This window comes from Periplaneta americana, chromosome 14 (genome assembly GCF_040183065.1).
Source record: "Periplaneta americana isolate PAMFEO1 chromosome 14, P.americana_PAMFEO1_priV1, whole genome shotgun sequence".
In the NCBI taxonomy this organism is placed as follows: Eukaryota; Metazoa; Arthropoda; class Insecta; order Blattodea; family Blattidae; genus Periplaneta; species Periplaneta americana.
The window spans coordinates 56,312,935-56,336,875 of record NC_091130.1 but is presented as its reverse complement, the minus strand read 5'-3'; the positions used below and the strand labels follow the sequence as shown (position 1 = coordinate 56,336,875).

General features: G+C 34.8%; 1 protein-coding gene across 1 annotated transcript in view; it reads left to right on the top strand.

Moving 5' to 3' along the window:
- LOC138713311 (uncharacterized) overlaps positions 1-23,941 on the top strand; it is a 157,571-nt gene that overhangs the window by 110,467 nt on the left and 23,163 nt on the right. The window contains exon 4 of the mRNA XM_069845296.1: positions 18,349-18,466. Coding sequence (XP_069701397.1) covers positions 18,349-18,466 — 118 coding nt within the window. The remainder of the gene's footprint in view (positions 1-18,348; positions 18,467-23,941) is intronic.

The window sequence follows — 23,941 nt, the reverse complement described above, 5'->3', positions numbered from 1 at the left end:
AATTTAATTTCGTGTTAAAATTTCCATGACTTCGTGAAAGTCGATGTTGAATATAACAGACAATAATAAAAAAGAACTGACTGTAGAAGATTTTGCGTTTTAATATTATACATGAAGATTTGATCTATTTATATTTATTTTTTATAATTTTAATGAATTTAACTTCCATTTGCACAATTTTAATGTCGCCTATGTTCTTCTCATGGTTATGAAGATTAAATGTGCAAACTTTAGCACATATCGGTCAAAGCGTGTAGATTTGTATAGAGAACATACACACACACATACATACCCACATTCAATTTTATATATTAAGACTAGCCGTACCCATGCGCTCCGCTGCACCCGTTAGAAATAAATATAAAGTAATTGCATAATTAAAATAGGACATTCGATCCAGGAATATTCGTGTATGATAGAAGGATAAATCGTTTAATATGTTACTTAATTTAAATTATATTTAAATAATTAAAATGGAATCATTTTGGTCCACAGAGCACTCATTTGGTGCAATGACAATTCCTTTAACATGTTTCTTAATTTTAATTACATGCATCCATAGTTCAATGAACATTGACATCATTTACATTTAATGTGTATACTTTATTTTACTTATATGTTTCCATTGAATTATGGTAATAACTTAATTTTAACTCTTGTTTTCTACGTATTCAGTAAATGGCACTTGGCCCACTATGGTTCTGAACCCTTCAAATAACTTAAATAATTTAAATTATATTATATTATATTATATTATATTATATTATATTATATTATATTATATTATATTATATTATATTATATTATATTATATTATATTATATTATATTATATTATATTATATTATATTATATTATATAAAAAGTGTGTTGATAACGGATGAACCCCGATAGGCTAAGTAAGTTTTCAATTTGTTATGGGGGCTCTTGAATCTCAGGAGGAACAAATTTTATTTTACAACAGGGCAACATAATCTGCTTGGCTCATTACCCAAATTTTTTGCATTGCATTTAATGCATATGTATTTTATGTATTTTAGCTCGATTCAATTGAGCATAGTTAAAATTTGGATTATAAAATAATTAAATGCTAAACTAACGTATTATTCCTGCACACTAAATCAATACACTCTCGTTGGTCGTTAATTCTCTGAGATAAACATTATTTTAAGAAATACAGGAAACGAATACACAGAATAGCCTATCAAGTTTTCTGTGCATAAGAAGCTATTTTAATCTTACCTGTCCTCAATTCACTCAGAAGTTACTGTAATAACATTATAGCATTATGTCCATACAGAGAAATTACACTTTCCAATGGTGAAATAATAATTAATTATACAAATCGGTTAATTTAGCTTCCGATATTGCTTCATACGAACACAGAAACATTTTCTGTAGGCTATGATTCATAGCTTTCGATTGTTGTTGACCAAGGCCCCTTATAGACGAAGTCATTTGTTTATTTCATTACACGGCCTTAGATGGCAGTTATTTTAATTTTAAAACTCATTTATCTCATTAAATATCAGTCCTATCAAAATTTTTCAAAGACTAAAACTTATCGGAAATGCTTTTTAAAGAAATTTTTGTTATGTAATATTTTTCATGAAAATTAATAATAAGCGAGATATTTCGATTTATTTAATTCAGGCCCCCTTATAACCCCCCTTTTAAATAATGTATTTTGAATGCCATATAGCCTATAATCTAAGTTACAACGAACTTAATTTATATTCCAATTTTCATCGAAATCCGTTCAGCCATTATCGCGTGAAAAGGTAACAAACATACAGACAGACAGAAAGACAGACAGACATACAAACAAAAATTTCAAAAAAGCGATTTTCGGTTTCAGGGTGGTTAATTATATATGTAAGGACCAATTATTTTTGGAAAATCGAAAATTACCAGATAAATTTCGGCTACAGATTTATTATTAGTATAGATTACTATATTATTTATTACTTACTTACTGGCTTTTAAGGAACCCGGAGGTTCATTGCCGCCCTCACATAAGCCCGCCATTGGTCCCTATCCTGAGCAAGATTAATCCAGTCTCTATCATCATATCCCACCTCCTTCAAATCCATTTTAATATTATCTTCCCATCTACGTCTCGGTCTACCCAAAGGTATTTTTCCCTCCAGCCTCCCAACTAACACTCTATATGCATTTCTGGATTATTATTAATTACGTTCAAATTTCAAATAAGACACCGGCGTAGCTCGGTCGGATAAGGCGCTTGCTTGCCGATCCGGAGTTGCGTTCGGGCGCGGGTTCGATTCCAGCTTGGGCTGATTACGTGGTTGGATTTTTTCCGAGGTTTTCCCCAACCATAAGGCAAATGTCAAGTAATCTATGGCGAATCTTCGACCTCATCTCGCCAAATATCATCTCGCTGTCACCAATCTCATCAATGCTAAATAACCTCGTAGTTGATACAGCGTCGTTAAATAACCAAGTAAAATAAGAAAAAAATTTCAAAATTTCAAATAGCACTCGCTAGTTTGGTTTCATCAATGTTGACATCTTCTTCAAAGGGAAACGATGCTGTCAACATAACAGTTAGTAACTGTCAGTTGTATTTGTCAGTACCAAAATTCGAAACAAAATTGGCGAAATAAAATTCAATCTGACAACTAGAAAATCATTATAATCCACTAGCATATGTAGTACTAACAAGGGGTAATGCATAGGTTTCTCCCTTATGCTATAAAGCAGGCATTGTCAACCTGGTGGTGCGCTTTTAATGACATTTGGTGCTCTCGCCTTGCGAGTAAATAAAGTGCTCGCGAGCACGAATGCCCCTGATGTCCTTTTCTCTATTCAGACTTAGTTGTACGAACAAACTCTTAATAACAGTTCCGTCTTTAACTTACCCTTCATATACGAGCTGGGACAAGTAGTGTTCCTATCCATCCATTATAATATCACAGTCTACTATATACAGTCACGAAGCTTGATTTTGAGGGTGCTAGAAACAATAGACTGTGACGGTACTATTTTGCATTGTCTGTAATGAGGCGATATTAGCGATCCTAGTGGTGAACAACACACTGGTGTGTCGCGAAATTTTGGAATTGAAAAATAAATTTTATGCCATCCAGAAAGTCTCTTTACAACGCATTTTTTATTTAAAATGAAGTCTTTGATATGGTATATTTTATTTTGAGACAGACTTTACCAATGAAACGTGAACATCTGCAACAATGGTCAGCTTAATTTTTCTGTCTGGCGATAATTCGAATGAAAGTGAACACCTACAACAATACTTTGTAATTCGTTTACTCTTGCCACTTAGTAAGAAACAGAGTTTAGAACCGTCAGAACATATTATTGGTCAGTTTCAGTATAGGCCTATACGTGCGGGCGGGTGATTGTGCGACTATTTTATTAAAAGTGCTTTATTTAGATTTTATCATGGACAAATTTTTAATTCGAAAAAAGACAATCTGAATCAAGTTCTGGGGTAGATGACAAGTGCTAATTCAAATAATGTGAGCGAAAATTCCTTTCAGGGTTCACAAAAACGTACTGCGTTTCGTAAATATAGTGATGAATACTTGCAATATAGTTTTACGTGGCGTGGAGATGAATATAAACAAAATCCGAGTGTCTTATATGCGGAAATGTTTTGTGAAATCAGTCGATGGTGCGGATTAAACTAAAAAGATATTTAGACAGTAATCATTCGGGGTTCCGGCACCTTTTTGTTGCATTTTTCATCATGGAACCAAAATGTGTGTGAATAACTATGTTTTAATATAATTTTTCTTTGAATTCCGCTTATACCTTGAAAGTCTTAGTTCGATGAAAAGGAGGTTAAAAACGACAAAATTCCCGTACACACCGTCCGCTATAAAATATTCTACAAAGAGTTCCACCACCTTTTTCTCTAAACAAAAGCACATTATTATTATTATTATTATTATTATTATTATTATTATTATTATTATTATTATTATTATTATTATTATTATTATTATTTAAAACAAATAAGTGTGTCGCAATATCGTGGGCGTTCTGTAAGTGTGTCGTCAGTCAAAAAAGGTTGGGAATCATTGTCTTACACATCTGATAGGGCTTCTCGTATTTCATGGTGTGTAATCCTTTCAATTCGATGTGGACTTAAACAGAGAAATCAAGGGTATTCAAGATATCAATATGGTTGCACGTGAGAAACTTGAATGAAATATTTGTTTTAAAAGGAGAAATCATAGTCTTTGGGGAACAGAAGATACAAAAAGGCTCCAAATAGTGCGGAGTGTTTCTCAAAAATGTCTGGCTATGTTCGAGACAATCTACCTATGCGAAAAAAGAACTTTCTCATTTATGAAATACCTCAAGAACAAAGCACGATCACGATTAACTAATTCACATCTGCAGGACTGTTTACGTGTAGCTACAAGCGACTTCTTCTTGGATAGCACTAAAATTTTAACTACTCCTGTTCCAAAATATGGTATAGAAAGATGTCATTTATTCCATTCCAATATATGGTATACATATGTTAAATTTCTTAGTAATGTAATGTAAATTTAATACATCTTCTAGATACTTATTTGTTTCATAAATTAACACAAAAAACTAGTAAATAAAAAACATTTCATTCTGTGTGATGTCAAATTCATAAAAGAAAAAAAAAAACATTGTTTTGAGAGAGGTAAATTAACATAAAACTGCAATAAATTACAACCCATTTTTATACGAATGTTGTGCCTTAGATTTTCTATTCAAAATTGACTGGGTTGGTGTTACGTTTTCTTCAACAGGAACACTACAGCAGGTGGCCATTTGATTTCCGTCCGTAATAAACTATTTAAATATTATAGTTTGATGCACTACAGAAGACTAGAAACATTCACAACTGCACTGTTTGATAGTCCCTTCACTACTGAACAGAATATCACACTAAAAAACATTTCGTGCACGCATGCGCAATAATCAAACTTGTTTTGTTTGTTACTATACCATATTTTGGAACTGAGGGAGTAACATTTAATTTCAAGGATATCATTATCCTGGTGAGTGTTTCAAAAATGTATTTATTTGTTTATTCATTTATTTTATTTATGTATTCATATAGGCCTATTAAACCTATTCCATTTCATGGTGTTTGCTCACTTAATATTACATGTGGGCGGTGCTCATAATCTTCAAAAGGTTGAGAACCCGAAGTATAGGCCTAAAGTAAGAAGATCTGGACTATAATTATGATGGCGAAATGAGTTAACGCCGAAAGTTACCCAGCAATTCTGCTTAAATTGATTGAGGGAAAGAACCTCGGAAAAAGCTAAAGTAGGTAACTTGTCCCGACCAATATTTGAACCCTGGCCGTCTCGTTTCACGGTCAGACATGCTAACCGTTAGTCTATAGCGATGAACTCGCTTGATTGATTACTTGATTAGGATATTTCACCTACAATAAGGTTAATTTAAGATAATTTCGTCACGAATCCCCGAACACCTCTCTACAAAATAGCATATCGCTTCACTGGTCATGGGATTCGTGAGGACCGAGTTAACACAGAACAAACGCTAGACAAGTGACCCATACATCCAATTTCAGTAAAGGAGATGAATCTCTATTGTATTTAAAATCTATAATAATGTTAACAATGGTCAACGAAATTAAACAATTTTTTTGTTAAAAGATAAAAAGAATGGGTGATTGTTATAGCATTTTTCGTGCTGATTTCAGATCAGTTTTCAAAATTTTTCTTTTGCCCAAGGTTTTCCTAGTCTTGATACCTTGTACCATTTTACATAAAATCATATGTATTTACCTGAAATGTGTGTGAAATAGTTTTTAGACTATACTCCGCTTGAGAAACATGTATTTTGAGTGTCCAGCGTAGTATGCCAGAATATTTGGGCTCCACTTTTCCTGGTAGGGCTTTTCCATTTCAGAAAAACCCTGATGAAAACGCTCCCCATGTTCATTGCTCACTACCAGAAGGTTTTGAGGAAAGAAAAAATAGAGGGGAATCCAAGAAGTTACTTTGAGAGATATGACACCCCATCACGTTATAGTTCTGAATCAACTTGCTGACAAGTTCTCTGTAATGTTCTGATCTGTGGGTCCTAAAAAGTGCGAGTAACAATCTGTTGAATGATCCTTAGGCTCCCGGCATATCATTGAAACTGGATAAGCCATATGACAGGATCCTTTTAGCCATTCAGTTAAGCTAATAGAATTACATGGACCACAACAGATTTCAGGGGCCCAGTTCATGTCCTCATGTATTTTGCAATCAAAAGAATACTCGTAAACTCTTTTAACTAGTGTAGTAAAATTCAAAGTTAACTAACCACAAAAGTAACAAAATTGTTTATGTAATTTACAAAGTATTCCGAAGTATATTTTACTTTATAAGACCTTTTACCATACTTAGGATTAGGACAAAGAAAATACGGGTTATGAAACTTGTTTCATGAATGTAAGTTCCAACTCAACTGACAATTAATACTAGGCCTAACTTTCGCAATCTTATGAGAAATAAAATTATTTTCATGAATTTTAACTTCACAGGCAACAATGATCTAAAGTTACAGGTCAATTAAATATTCGAAATATTTTCTTTTCATTACCATGTTAAGGACTGTATATAGCAATAAAAATAAATACATTTTTCTAAAATTACAAAACAATTTTGGGTGGTAGGAAAATTCTGGCTTCATTTTTGGAATCAGCAGATGACATTACATAAGAAACAGTAGAAATTGTACATTTAACAAAATTATTGTTGACCAGTGTGATTATTGTGCTGAGTTTCTGAAATTGCACTGCTCACATATTATATGAACTACCTCAAACTACAAATCCCAGGGTATTTAAATACGAACTAGAAATGTGTGTTTTGTGATTACGGAATAAAGAATAATTTCCACTTTCAGGTTTGTACAGAATATTCAAAACAATCTACCGCGATTTGTTTTATTGATGTCAGTAAGTAAACTTGTCGATCTGGAACAATGACGCATGGCGTGTAATTCTGTTTCGCTTCCAAGAAAATGATGATCATAATATACCGAGAAGCATGCGAAAACCGAGTTTATGTAAACAATCTCATCTGCTTTACAAAAATAATTCTTAACTCAACATGTCTGTCTGTACTTTGCAAGGGCAACGCTGTTTTCTCTGCAGTTCGCCTTCCTCCAGCCGTCGTCACTGCCGTTTGTATCCGATAGCACAGATTTCAGATGAAAGCATGCGTTGAGAACAGGATAAAATGGGAAAAGTTCACTCAACTGAATTTTATATTTTACTCGTAGTTTTAATTTAAAAACTTTAATTGCATTTCACATTTGAAGAATGGTTTAGCTTCAGAACTGTAATCTGATTTAATTATGTTTAAACTCGGGGTGTTTGGAATCTTAAAAAAACTGCCTTTTTGGGGGGGGGGTGTTTTTGGAATTTTGTAAGTCATTAAAATAATATCTAGAATTTTAAAACATGTTTCGATAAATAATGGAACTATTGTAGTGTTCCATTACCTTTCAAATATTATGTTACTGCGTCACATGATCGAACTAAATCAAATATTTAATATTTTCTAAAGAAATGGAAAAAAAAATGTTTATTACAACATTAGAAACTATTACATTAAATTCCGTGTAGGCCCTGCAGAAAGAATTTTAAGTTTTTCTTTTAAACAATCGTAAGAAACATTTTTCTGCTTTTCAGTGATACTGAAAACATTTCACGGCGAATTAAGTACAACATTCAAACAATTATTTCACACTATTTAAATAGCATGAAAAACGAAATAGGCCTACATTTATTTTCAGAAACAACCCTTCTTTTTTAGTTAAAATGCCCATTATGATCGAAAAAGTTGATTATGTGTTTGCTGGCATAGTTGGTCTAAAAGGGTGTGGAAACATATTCCATATAGCCTACGGAAAATAACTAGGCCTATACAATTTCGTTTCTTTAGAAATACAGGGTGGACCGCTCGAATGTACCTAATTTAAATTGTAAGTGATGGTAAACGGTTGAAGATATAAACCTACAGTAACGTTTATATGAAAGGAAAACTCAACAAGTTTCGATATGCACATCACCATAATTCTACGTGAGCTCCAATAGTCACTGTGACGATATCGAGGCGATGAACGATTTCTTACCAAGTACGCTGGAGCATGTTTTCTGGAATGCTCTCAATAGCCTCTATGATGCGCTCCCGAAGATCACGAAGGTCTCTGACTGGGGTGGCTTCGTCCGAGAAGAAAATCTTGGACATAAAATCAGGATCAGCGCCGAGACGGTCTAGCATCGTATTGGCGAATTCCACTCGTTTGGGTTTGTCATCCGGCTCCAGACGTTGCATTAACTGCACTTTGTATGCGTACAGTTTAAGACGTTTGTGAACAATTCGTTGCAATGTTGATTTTGGTACTTCAAGTTCCCGCGAAGCTCTTCTTAATGACTTCCGCGGGCTTCGCTCATACACGGCTTGAACATTTGCAACCATTTCGTCCGATGTTCTACGACCACCACCATGCTTCTTCAATACCGATCTTGTAGCTAAAAATGTATGGTGCCACTTCTTAATGCTTTTAGCAGTTGGAGCATCATGGTTAAACACTCGCCGATACTCCCTTTGAACTCTAACAATTGATTTAAACTCCGCATATCACAACACAGTTTGCGCTTAAATCTGCCGTGTCTCCATTTTGACAATCGATATAATCTACGAAAAGAAACCGTGTCTGCGCACCATCTACCGACAGGATTCGAAACTTGTTCAGTTTTCCTTTCATATAAACGTTACCGTAAGGTTCTATCTTTAACCGTTCACCAGTCACATACAATTGAAATTAGGTACATTCGAGCGGTCCATCCTGTACTGTGGTCTACCGGTATCATATGAATATTTCTGTTGTTATGTATGAGTAAAGTTATCCTTATTACATGCAGTGGAGATCCACAGGGTAGCGGAAGGTTAAGGTTCTCACATTTGTAGACACTAGATAGTAATAGCAGTAGGGATATCATTACTATGTGCTTCCTACTTTTTCCCAAGCAAATACTCTGGTACTCTCTTCTGCTAGAGACTGCACGACCATAGAGCGGCCGATGGATTAATGGTCTTAGCCCCGTTACACACTTGAAGAGATCTCGCTAGCGAGAAATGTGTTGCGAGAAAATTCAAAGATTGATAACATGGATTCAAATGGACTTCCACACACTGGAAGAGATTTTCGTTCGAGGCGAAAACCTCGAGCGAGTTTCTCGCTGAAATCGGTAGCTCAGCGAATTTCCTTGACACATTTATCAAAGATGTTTGACATTCATACTCTTTATGATGGCTGAATGTAGAAAAAGATGAAGTAATATCACAGGTGGTGATGAATTGTATTGTTTTTATTGACAATGAGGAAAGATGGCTGATAATTGCAGTCAGAAACTTATCGAACTTGTACCTGTACGATGTCACCCGTAGGCATATTTAGGCTATATGATACACGGAATGAAAACTGTAGAAGACGAAACTTAAAGAAGAAATCCGGAGACAAGTATCAGATCTGAAAATAAATAGGGCTATATTTTATTTTGATGAGATTTAATAGTATTAATTATAACATTTGAAATAATGTATCTATATGTTTTAACAGTTTACATAATTTTAATTAGAACATAGCAAAGAATTCTCTATCATATCATGAATGGCAAAAAAACTGAGATCTATTCAACCTGAAATAATGCCTAAACGTATCATCATCCAAATCGAAACCAGTGACCGAAACTCCCCATATCTTCGTGAGATACAATGTGATTTCCCGATATTTCTGGCTTTAATTTTAGGCCTACTTTTTCTTTTCATTAACAAAATATGTTCGTATAACTCCATTTATTCATCATCTGAATATTCAGATTCAACATAGTGGAGTTCGAACATTAATTTGTAAAGTACGACCAAATACTTATAGGTTATACATTTAAGTACGACAATATACGTAAATACATAATCTGTAAAATTTCCCCCAATGAGTGATTACTATAAGCAGAAAAATTCTCTCTGCGTGCAGGCAGTGCATAGATGAACATAGTGTGGTGTGATCTGTGATAGCGAGAACTCGCTAAGTGTGTGGAGGAAGGCTCTTCGCCTCTTTCTCGCAACACATTTCTCGCAAGCGAGATCTCAAGTGTGTAACGGGCCTTACTACGAGTAATAAACCGTGTATAGTTTTATACAAGCCTTATGCAGAGTTGGGACAGAAAACGTTACTAATAAACCATGCATAAGCGATGGATGTAAACAGCCTGTAACTATACATGGGAATTGCTTTGGAGTAGTTATATACACGAAACCCCTTGTTTAAGAGTTGTATATAGAGAAAAAAAAATGGCCGCCCCTCTAACAACTGTTCGTAACGTTTGTCATTTTATGATGGTGGTTGCTTTGTAACCACAGAAAAACAAACTAAAGAGCACAGATTAATAATTAGACTAATATTGCTGTAGCTGTTCTCTTTGACCAAAATATAACGTGGTAATCGATCAGGACCAGTTGCACTATCGATACTTGGCCGGCACAGTAGCGCGCACAATCGGATGCAATAGAGAATCTCAGTTATTCTATTACTTTTCGTAATGAAGCTAATGACGAAACTATGACGTAGCTGTGTAACAGTTATACAGTACTGTTATACACGACGTATGTAATGTATTAGTAAGGAATTTGCACACGACATAAACGAGCTATTCATTGTGTAAGTATAAGACAATTAAACGTCTGTATAAGAATTTTTATTAATAAGACCATAAATCAATAGAGAAAATCCATGATCTTATCGGGAATCGGTAAGGTCACCTTCCTGCTTGGAGCGCAACGCCTTAACCGGAATGTCACCGCGGGCCCCCGATTTCTGCTGATAAAAGACGGAGTTCGAACTAAGATTCCAGATTGTTAGCATCAATAAACTATCGCATTTATGTATGTCAGATTTTGTTACGATTATTAAAAAATGAAGCATAAAAACGCACTGAGTAGCATTTATGTACAATGCTTATCTTCTTCACATCTCGTAATTGCTTATATCTTGTAATGTACCAATTTTCGTTTGCTTTGTGTCTGCTGTCGTTTACATGTTAACACATGTCACACGCATACCTACATTATACGGATGCCACGTGGGAACAATCCTGTGAACAAGACACAAATAACAGTTCTTTGTGTTACCAAGAGAAACCACGTGGAATACCTGCTGACTTGAACAATACAAATTGGTTTGCCGCTCGCTGCCAGTTTGAACACAAGCGGTTTGTAAACTATGTCCACACTGAACTGACAATGATCTGTGGCAGCCTCAAACATTTCCGGGGTAAAATACTACCTATAGTTTCTTACGATATTAAGGTCTTTATTTAACAGAAATTCCATGCCTGAAAAACAGAGTGCCAGTTATACTATATAAATTTTTAATGTATGAGTATTTCGACGCAGTGTATTCTCTGTTTAATAATAAATTTGCACAATTCATTTGATGTACAAGATAATTGCTCTTCAATTAAATAAAGCTGTAAAACTTGTTGACAAGACAGCTATTTCGAAAAAAAAAATGAAGGAAAAATTTGAGGGTGCTGGGAAAATATAAAAAACATTACACTATAATTATTAGGAAAATATATTTAAAAAAATTTACGAATAAGTTGTAAGCCTGCGATGAAAAAAAAAAAAAACTTTCAAAAATTTTATCTCTCTTTCATGTATTTTTGTGTATTGAAGTCAGAAATGACATTAAAAATGGCTGAAAATTGCTAACTTGGTATTAGTTATTTCATCCTGAGATCCCCATTTAAAAACAAGACAGACTTTTTCATATTTTGGCTGCTTATATTGACATTATATATTAAAGGAAATTTCTGCCAAACTAATCTTATCTGGTGACTTAAACATTTAGTAAAGAAAACATGTGACACACGTACTGTTTCTGGTCTACATTTTAAACAGTTCATTTTACATTAACCCAGGCCAAGAAAATTCTGCAAATCTTTTGATATAATAAAACTTTCAGCCGAAGAAGATGAAAAGTAATTGATATCTCGTGCTCATTTTCTGAGTTACGAAACCTTGAATTTCAAATTAGGATTAGATATCAAATGATTCTGTAGACAAATTATTTTAGCAGAGTTAGTATTATTTACGGTAGTCTAAATTGAATAATTTGATGACATTTTAGTAGGCTATTTCAGTCATAATCGGACGTAAAATTGAGACATTTCATGCACATAGTTTCCATTTACTCTGATTCGTCATTAGTCATATTTAATATGGACGAAATAGTAAAATCGATAGTTCGAATCTAAGAAGAAGCTGCTAGCAGGGACGGTCGTTATAGGCCGCTAAAGCTCTTTGCTCAGTCGGAAAAACTAGGATGATTACCACCATGCTTTCTAGAGAGCTAATAGTCTCTCAGCAAAAATTCAACTTGTACATGTAGGTCTATTTGGTATAGACTACCTTTCATGGGTGGATCAAAAACTCAACGCTAATGTGCAAAGAATGTCATAAAATATAGTATTTTTCCCCATTTGAAGTCCGAGATGTTGAAAACATATCGTCGTTTTTCCTGCAATAACTCCTATGTGCAAGATATAAAATTTTTCAATAGGAAGAAAAACACATTTATTCATTCTATGGCAGTGATACAAGGGAGACTGTGAATTCTTACATTTTCGAAAGAAAGAAATATAATTACATATAGGAGATTTTATTACTTGCTGTATCAATATTCAAGTTATTTAATAGAGCAAAAATCTGAAAATCGATAAATATGTCACATAGGAGTTATTGCAGGAACAACGACGATATATGCTTAACTAAAATCATGAAATTTACTATTACATGTTATGTGCAAAAATAGAAAGACAAAGGTACACCGCGTGGCTTAATGATTCATATGAAGAAAACACGTCTGTTAACCTTTTGTATTTGTGCTCTATTTTGTTTAAGTATTTTTATTTAATTGCGACATTCTCGACACCTTAGTAGTTTCCAAGATCCGGAAATATTTCCAAGTGATATCACAGTCTAGTATATACAGTCACGAAGCTTGAGTTGTGAGGGTGCTAGGAAGAATAGACTGTGCCGGTAGTATTTCGTATTGTCTGTAATGAGGCGATATTAGCGAACCTAGTGGTTAGCAGCTATCTATGGATGCATATTTACTACATATTGAGTTTCGTGACTGTATATACTAGACTGTAGTGATATGCTGAAATATCGTAGCGCAACCATCTGTCTGCTTCTAACATTCCTATAATGTGATCAGTGTCATGTTATTACCTACTCTGTTTTTTTTTCAAAGTTACTTCACAGAATTTTGTAAAAATACACACAATTATTAAAAGAATTATTATGATCTGTGATGGTCGGGAAAATCAATTTTTGGCAAAATCTGCTTAAGTGCATATTTCGCATCGTAAACTCGATTTATATTAGTGGTAAAATAGAAGTCAAAAATAACACGTAAAACTGATTTTACCGAAAATTTTAAACATACAATGACTAATGTTACACAATTTTTTGCTCTCCTGTAAAATTAAACTTTTTGACTTGTACTGTTAATCCCGCTTATCAAATTATTTTTTATCCAAGGAATAATCATACAGACAAATTAGTCTGTATTATGTTAATTCTGTAACAGGAAACACGTTAAAAACTGTTAAATAGAGATCACGTTTGCTACTTTTAGCTCACAATACATCATCTCTTTTTTCATCTCCAATCACACAATCTGGTCACTTTAAGTAAATAGAAAGCGTCACTCTCCGCTCTCATGGCTCTGCTGCTCTTTCAGTAAGAAGCGCAACTGAATTCCAGTACCACTAGGTAAGTTACGGTTGAGAGTCAAGTCCTTTGTCACAGTAGAAGCGTGTTCTATCGGTTTCGACAGCACGACTGAGATTTTATGTAACGACTGAAATTAATATTATTACTGGGACCGTACTTTGTTCCAGGAAGCTACAAGGTTAAATATTACTAGAGTTTTTACGGTAGTGGACGACGCGTGTGAATCCTGTAGCATGCGAAGTATTTGACTGACTGCTCACGCGACTCTTGTTTGGTAAAGTTAGGAGGAACAAAACATGAATCACTTTAACAATTACACTAATATTTATAATTCAAATTATTTACTACAATACGCTATTTCTACTATTTACACTATGATAAAGTGTTATGCGTTGTAGTGCAAGATATTTTATTTCATAATGCTACAGCCTACTTATTTTGTAAATAGTATAAATATAATGTTTGATTAATATAAACCTACATTTTTTATGATAGTGTAGATAGTAAAAATAGCGTTTTATAGTGTATATAGTCTAAAGCGGCTGTCAGACATAGTTTTCAAGAAGATTGTATTTCGTCTTCAGAATTTGATCTTTCTTCAAATATTACTTTTGAATATAATTTTTATTTTTAATATATCAATATTTCTTTATTGCAGTGGCCTGGAGGAAAAAGATCTTAAGTCAATTTTTTATGAAAATGAGATTTTTATATATTCTGAAAGGGGAAACAATTCTCTACAATCTGGTAAAACGGTTAAAGTCAAATAAGACTCCTGACTGGATTTATAGAGCGTTACCAAATGTCCTAAGTACTTTTTGAATCGAGCACACACAGAATAAAGGACTTAAGAATATTTAATACTTTATTCCTTACAAACCATCACATGTTTACTTTTCATGCTTCCCTATTAAAAAGGCCTAACTTGTATTTTAGCCATTTTATCACATACTGATGTCCCTTCCTTTTAAGACTTTAAGCACCAGGATAAACAGTCCTATAATTGTTTAAGGCCCATTTTGCATTCCTAATAATTTACATTTCTCATTTATCTTGACATGAAAAAGGTCTTATGTTTAAATAGTCCCTTCTACTCAGTTTGGGTTCTAGTCTTAAAAGGGCTTAAGTGCGGCTATTTTTGGAAATAATCAAGAAAATTTTTAAGTGAGCAACATTACCTATTTTTGAAGAAATATAAACAAATAATATACAGGAAAACCTCTTAATTAAAAAAACTCTATAATTGACAGCAATTTTAATCTTTCTACTGCTCTCCTGAAAAGTATAAAATTTTTACTTAAGACATTTTTCCTCTCGGCCTTTAATAATTCCTTTGATCCAAGTTGTCTTATTTAATACTAAATTGTAAATGTTTAACACTTAGAATCACATGTAACTAAACACATCTAAATTTTGCTCCTACTATTATTATTGTTCTTCTTGTTAGCCTATTATTATTATTATTATTATTATTATTATTATTATTATTATTATTATTATTATTATTATTATTGCTATGTAGCTTACTGCATATCTGCCTGGTATAATCTCTAGAACTTCAAACATTTTCGGATTTGGCGGAAAATTCTGCCCTTTTGGGCTTGATAGTTTTTTTCATATAGGCCTATATATATATATATATATATATATATATATATATATATATATTTATTTATTTATTTCACTTGAAATTGTACTGACATGCCTATTAACGAGGAAACAGAGGGCTCATTGCATATCTTTTATTCATGCCATTATCTCTCTGGCATTACACTTATTCCAGTCGGGAGCATGGGTAATATTTTATGAATTTGAGCAGCTCCTGTGTGCCAACGGTGAGATGGACCCGCGCCGAACATTCCTTTCTTCGTTCACATCGCCATTCCGTTTTCATTTCTCCAGCAAGATGTCTTAGTGTATAGAAGGCTTTGTGTATCAATTTGAGATGGCCTCTTTCAGATGTAGCGAGGTGCGGGCGGCCGTGTACATGTCTGATGTTACTGCATGCGGGCAACTGCGTCTTTGTTTACACAACAAAAGGAAATTTAATCCCATGAGCTACTATCTGGCACAAACTGTCAAGGGACCAATTTAATTCTGATACGAGTTGTTGTGGGACAGTCGAATGTGGAACGAGTTGTCGCGAGAGAAATTTCTAATTTGGGACGAGTTGTCGTGGCACGAATTACCTGGGACAAATTTTCCGGTTACGGTTCAGAAACACATGAAAGGTGAATTTTATCATGTCTGAAAGTGTTTATACTTTTGAAGCCAGACAGCAGGAACATAAATATTATCTGATTTATTCATAGTTGTTTACACACCGGAGTGGGAGTGCTGGTAGTGCAGATGGGATGGTAACAAAGACTCGCATTCCTTCTGCTCTGCCATCGTCGGTGGTCTGGCGGTTTTGTACTGGTCATTGAATGATCGATTCTCGGCTTCAAATCCGTAGGAGGGCGACAGATTTTGAAAAACGATAAAATCCTTAGCAAGGCTTCCTCTGGGAAGGAAGTAAAGCTGTAGGTCTCGTGTGGTGAATTTGCAGTATGTAAAAGAACCATGTCTCTAACAGAGGGCTCTAGGTAAAATGCGTCTGACATATCACGCCGACATTGAATTTAGATTCTGAATAACTTTCGCAGTTGAAGAGTCCACTGCAAGAATGATGGATATAAAGACTGTCAGTGCATAGGTGAAGGCATATAGAATGTACATAGAGAGTTATATGGCATTAGCACTGATAGTCATTGTCCAGTAATGATCGGAAAATCACAGTTAAGCTTTGAGCGCTAAGCATTTCAAACTTTCAATCGCTTTTCCTGAAAAATGTATTCCAAATGACATCCATCATTCTTGCAGTGGACTCTTCAGTTGAAAGCGTTATTAAATAAAATGATACTGCTACTCCTTCCGTCTGTAATCTTATCAGGGTCGCTCTAGTAACAGATTAATTCTAAAAGTCAATTAAATTTTCTACAAACCATGCAGGCATACTCCGAGAAAACTAAAAGCAATGTATTATGTATGTCTTCTACGTTTTACGAACGCCCCGGAATAATATTTCCCTTGAAATTATTCAAGTCTGCTTCACAGGGAGCTTCTACCTAAAAGCCAGATTTGCATAACATAATTCAATTTAAATCCTGTCAAATTCAACCTCGCAAATTACAACCACAATAATTAACAACTGACACAATAATAAAATGAAATATAAACGCTTAGTATAGACTCTCGAGGCAAAGTTGAGTTTCTGGCGTTTTGTCAGCCCATTTGAGTTGTGTGGACATAAAGGGAAGAATTGTGACGGTGTCGTGTATGGTTTCTGAAGTAGCTCAGTCGGTAGAGCATTCGTGCCCTAAGCGAAGAGTCCCGGGATCGGTACCCTGCCCCGGAATAATTTTTCCCTTGAAATTATTGAATTATATTAGTTTTGTTACAATTTAGTACTAATACTATACTAATTTATTGACTGAAAAGTCCACACCTGTGGAGTAACATCGCGTCTGGCCGCGAAACCAGGTGACCCGGGTTCGATTCCCGGTCGGGGCAAGTTACCTGGTTGAGGTTTTTCCGGGGTTTTCCCTCAACCCAATATGAGGAAATGCTGGGTAACGTTCGGTGTTGGACCCCGGACTCATTTCACCGGCATTATCACCTACATTTCATTCAGACGCTAAATAACTTAAGATGTTGATAAAGCGTCGTAAAATAACCTATTAAAAATTGATTGAAAACCAGTCACATATTTTGTTAATCTAATGCCCCGTTATAACACAATAACACGTTGATTATGGAGCAATTTTCCTTAGAAAATCTCACAGGATCCTTTATTTTTATTCCCTTTTCAACAGAGGGTGTATGATGTTCATCATTAGGCAAAATGCCAAAATTGAAGATAACTTCACCATACTATGCTTCGCCCCTACTGCACCATATGGATGTTAATCTCTTTGTCACACAAAGATAACGACAGTGACGATGGTGATGAATTATTGGCAAGATAAACAGAAGTACCTTGGAAAAGCCTGCTACCCTGGATCATATATACTCCAGATAGGTCGGTCTTATAGGCTTTGTCGTTAACAACTTTTGTCAGGTTTACTACGCTGCCATCTAGTTTTACATAAGGAGTCACGTCATAATTCCCATTTGAATTGCATTAGCGACTATACTGCCATCTCGTGTTCGTTTACGGGTGGCGATCCTGGCAGTTGTTCTATTCAAAGTGCAAACGATTTTAACATAGCGATGACCTAACTGGTTACATTTATATGATCTAGGCTGCTACCAATATGTCTCTTTACAACAAATGCCACTGGAACTCGCCAGAATTTAATTCCGGAACTTTGACTTCAAAAATTGACGCTCTAATTGTTCCGCTACACTTCATCTTACGACGAGAGAAGTCTTCTTTTTTAATGGGAAGTTACCAGATGACTATATTAAAGCTCGGCCATTATTTATCAATGAAAATGACTCTGTTTCATGACAGTTAATAAGTTCACTGAAAACATATTCCCAGTAATTCATTTCTGTTTCAGTGGTGCGGTTACAGTGTGCCACCTCCTCAGAAGAAGAGGAATTATGGGAATAAGTCCGTCTAACAACCAAATCCAGACTACGGACTGTCAACGCAGCCTAGGATCCATCGTTTCCATGGTAACGTTCTCATATGAAACTCAGAACTAATGGCAACAAGTGTGAAACCGATACCTCCACTTATTACAAAGCTATCATGTCATTCACCGAAAGGAAATTGGCACTTTATCTCTTTATAAAACTAAAAAAATTCTAAGAACCCTGAGAATAATGTTGCTAGGACTATCAGTAAATCCTTCCACTTATTAGGATCAACAACATCTCCTAATCCTACTACTTTATTTTCCTTTTGGTTTATTTAACTGTAGAATTTGTTTTGGATATCTTCTTTCTCTCTTTCCATTTATCTTAAATGTGTGTTTTTATATCTTATACACTGTATGTAGGCCTATGGTTTAGTCAACAGTCCGGAGACTGGTTGGAACCCAATAAATGACACCAATAAAGCATCATTCACGAGGAAACTAAGCCACGAGATAATGGGGTAGGGTGGCCAGTTTCTTTCCCCCTCCATTGCATACATAGCTGACTAGTAACACATTACACAAATCAGACTAAAGATTTATGCAACAATTTTTCTTCCCCTAACACATATCGTCAAATGAGATGTACTGCCTGAAAATAGATGTATCACCCGGAACCTCAATCAGAGGTAATTGCACCTTATAGTGTATATAATTTGAGATATTCATTTCTTCAATGGTATTTCTTCTCCACTTCTAGTGTGAACTTCAGACGTAACATTTCCGACTTTACAGTTTCTGTGGAACTTCAAGTTCAATATCTTTCACACGATTTGAGTTATTTCAGTTAATCAGCAACGCGCATAATTTAAAACCATTAGAATCAGGTTTATTTTCGAGAGTTTCCTTTTCCCATATCAATTCCCTTACCATGGTTGACGACTGGATGTAGGAATTCATCTCTAGAACATTTTATTTATATAAGGTGGAGAAACATTTTGTGATAGCTGTGTAAGACTATACAAAACATAATTCCATTAAAAAATCGATTTTGAAAAATCGTAACATAGACCGTTATTCGGCCCAACGCTTCAATTGTTTCTGAATTATGTTTTGTTATTTGTTAATTTTGTGGTTAAATCTTTACTACTACTACCGCCACACCACTACAACCACTACTACTACTACTACCACTACCACCAGTAATACTACCACTAATACTATTATTACCACTACTACTACTACTACTATTATTACCACCACTACTACTACTACTACTACTACTACAATCATTACTACTACCACTACTATTACTATTACCACTACCACTGCTGTTACTACTACTACTACTACTACTACTACCGGTACTACTATGTTACTACTGCTACTGCTGTTACCAGTACTATTACTACTACTACTACTACTCCTACTACCACCACTACAACCACTACTACTACCACTACCACCAGTAATACTACCACTAATACTATTATTACTACTACTACCACTACCATTACTATTACCACTACCACTGCTTCTACTATTACCACTATGTTACAACTGCTATTGCTGTTACCAGTACTACTACTACTACTACTACTACCACCACTAATGCTAATATTATTACCACTACCACTACTACTGCTGCCACTATTACTGCTAGTACTACTACTACTACTACTACTACTATCATTACCACCAGAACTACTACTACCACCACTACTACTACTAATACCACTAATACTACTGCTATTATTACCACTATCACTACTACTGCTACTACTACTACTACTGCTATTACTACTACTACTACTACCAACACCACCACTAGTACTACTACTACCACCACCACCACCACCACCATCACCACTACTACTACTGCTACTTCTACTACTATCACTATCACCACCACCACTACTACTACTACTACCACTACCATTACTACTGTTACCATTACCACTACTACTATTGCTACTACTACTATCGCTACTACCACCACTACTACTACTACTACCACCACTACCATTATTACTGTTACCATTACCACTACTACTATTGCTACTACTACTATTATCACTACCACTACTACTACTGTTACCACTGCTACTACTACTCCTGCTATTGCTGCTACTGCTGTTACTGGTAACTACTACTACTACTACTACTACTATAATAATAATAATAATAATAATAATAATAATAATAATAATAATAATAATGCATACTATTTTCAGAACTGTGTATCTCCTATCATATTTCTGTTATAGCTATAAATTAAATTTTTATTTCTCAGTAAACAATTGAATAGCTCAGTCAAATACAATAGCCTTCTTTTGTCTCTATAATCGTTTGAATAACTGCCTATTTTATACGAAGATAGTGGGACAAGATCATTATGCATGTTACATTATTAAGGGTTATTTTATTTGTATCCTTTATGCTATGTTGTGGGTTGCATCGGCCGACTGCAGCTGAGGAGTAACGATATGCTGCTCGTTACTAACGAGCAAGACGCACGTAGCCGTAGACTAATATAGGAATAACGGACATTTTTCCCGAATAGGTGCCCACTTAAACGTTCCACTTTAAAATAATAAACACATAAATCTTATAAAAAGAAAGGAAAAAAGGAATTAATGCATAAATAAAGAGAAATAAAGAAACATTACAATACTTGCGTAAAAATAGAAAGTTATAAAGAAAGGAAGAGAGAAAGAAGGAATATATGAATAAATAAATAAATGGTTAAAAGACATAAAATATTGAATAAATTAAGAAAGATGATCAAGGAACATAACGAAAGATTATAATAAACTGAGGGAAAAGACAGGAAAAAATTAAGAAATGAGTACAATAGGAAATGATGAAATAAAGGAATAAAAGAACGACAAGAATAAATAAAAAAAAAGAAAGCGAAAGAGCAAAGACTTAGAAGAAATTAATCTAAGATGAAAAAGAAACGGATTAAAAGAGAAAAGGAATAAAGTAAGAAAATGAAATAGGACCCGTAAAAAGGAAGGAACTGAGGACGAGAGACGAAGGAAAAGCAAATATTTGTAGATTGTGTTTTATTCATTGATGGGTTAAAAGAAAATACATATTCGGATTCACAGAGTCACCGTGTCAAATTACGCCAGTCTGGTTGTCCTATTCGGTACAGATCATTGTCAAATAAAGTACTGGCACTGAAATTGATATATTATGGATATTTTTTATGCATTGTGTACAGCTGTGACATTGAAGGTGTGATCTGATGGCACATTACCGCACCCGGTATTTTCTCTTCTCAGAACTTCCTACTCCGCTGCTATGTAATTCCTCGACTACCATGCGTCGCACGTCCGTCGTGTGCGTCACCAGTTCGAATGACAAACCTGTCTTTTGCGTGAGCCACTACAAGGTGGCCATGAGTCCAATTCTAGACTCAAAGAATGTCAAGCAAAATTTCCCGATCTTTTTCAGAATTCAACTATGGCACCGTTCCTTTCAACTTGAAGCAAAGCGGAAACACCTAAATAGGCAAGATGGTTGAGAGATGATTAGAAGAGTAAAGTTACTCCATGGAGCTGTAGGTTGGGATCCGTACAGACAAAACCAAATCGATTCAATAGAAAAGGTCCAACGCAAGGCAGCAAAATATGTCAAAATGGGAAAGGGACATGGTGAAGAGATTTAAAAGACTTAGGGTGGGAATCTCTCAAATCAAGGGGACGAAAAACCAGACTCACCGCATTGTTAACGGCACAAATGGGACACAAAGCATGGACCGACATCAATGCTAGATTAGCAGCACCATCATACTTAGGCAGGGCGGATCATATTAGGAATTTTAAATATAGAAAACAAAGAACGGACGTGGCAAAATTTTCCTTTGTTAACCGCACAATAGTAGACTGGAACACAGTGGCGGCTGATTGACTGAAGCAAGTGAGGCCGGACCTCAGTCACTTGGCTTAACTGAAATCAAATTTTATGTTTTTATATAATGTATTAGTTATTTCAATGAAGCATATATCGCTGTAGAAGCATTTGAAAACTTTGATGTCTATAGACCTGTTTTGCAGTAAAATTTGTTCCTGAGGCCGGGATCGCTCGTGCCGGGTCTGGCTTGTGATGTATATAGATCTGTTTTGCAGAAAAATGTGTTCCTGATGCCAGAATCGTTCGTGCCGGGTCTGGCTTAATGCATTTCATGTCCTTTCGCGGGCTTTGAGTTTACGCTTAAAACGTTGTAGCTGAGGCACAATTCGGCTGGCCTGGTCAGGTTTCACTCGTCCCATCCATGGGCCGGCCTCAAGGGTAGAGCGGGGTGGGAATAGCAGTGGTGACTTGTCTTCCTAACTAGGCCATAAATAACAAAATTCCAGCTCTTTGGCAGGCAGAAACCCACTCGATTCTCTCCCCTTATGTCTCAGTTTATGACATAAGCGAGGGTGTTCTACTATTGTACTTCGTAGTACAGTAGTGAATATGGGCCAATGTTGTATTTTGGGAAAATATAAACAGAAACAAATGAGAGAAATAATGCTGGTGCAGTTAATTCATTGTTAGAGTGTCCTTTTTCGAGAAGAAATAATACTAAAAGAAAGGAAGTTTTAAATAAACAGAGAGACTACCGAGATACCTACGACATCGCTGATAATTTTTCTGACACATAATCTTAAAACGCGAGTTTCTATTGCATCCTGGTATGGGCAACATAAAGGGTTATGTGGTAATGTGATGCAAAATAAACTTCTCTTGGCCTTGTTTGTTGCTGTCAAAGGAAAAAAATAAAAAGAAAAGAAAGAAAGGGGAATTTCAACACATAATATGGGATGCTTCATCACACTGAAACAATCACTGAAACTCTGAGCATAACAGCTTATTTGGTGAGTGATTATTTTTCATTAATAGTAATAAGAATAGACTAATAATAGTAATAATAATAATAATAATACAGTAATAATGATATGAATAATATAATAACAATAATAATTAATATCATAAACAAACATTTCCTATCGGAGGCACTTAAACTACAGTAGTTGCATCTGGCCTCACCGAGGATTTTGATCACCGGCCGCTACTGCTGGAACAGCTTACCTGCGGCAATATTTCAGGGTGGTCCTCTTAAAATCAATACATTTAAGGAAAGGTTGAGAAGATTAGACTGAAAATGTAATTGTAGGTGCAGTGTAATTATCAAAGTTGTGTCATGTAATTAATTAAGTTGATATGTAATTAATTGAGATTATATGTAATTTAGTTGATATGTAAATAAATTAAGGTGATATGTAATTAATTAAGATTATATGTAATTAAGTTGATTTGTAATTAATTAAGGTGATATGTAATTACTTAAATTGGTAATAGGTGGGTGAAATAGAAGTACTTATAAGTTAGATTTACTTTTGCTTATTGTAGGCGTTATTATAGAATAGTTTTTATTTATAGTCCTAGGTTTATTGCATCTATTTGTTTATAGTTAGAAATAAATTTAGGTTTATCTTATTTTATTTATTTTTTTCTTTTATTGCTGTAATTATTGTATAATTGTAATGGTATTATATTATATATCACTGCCACCGGG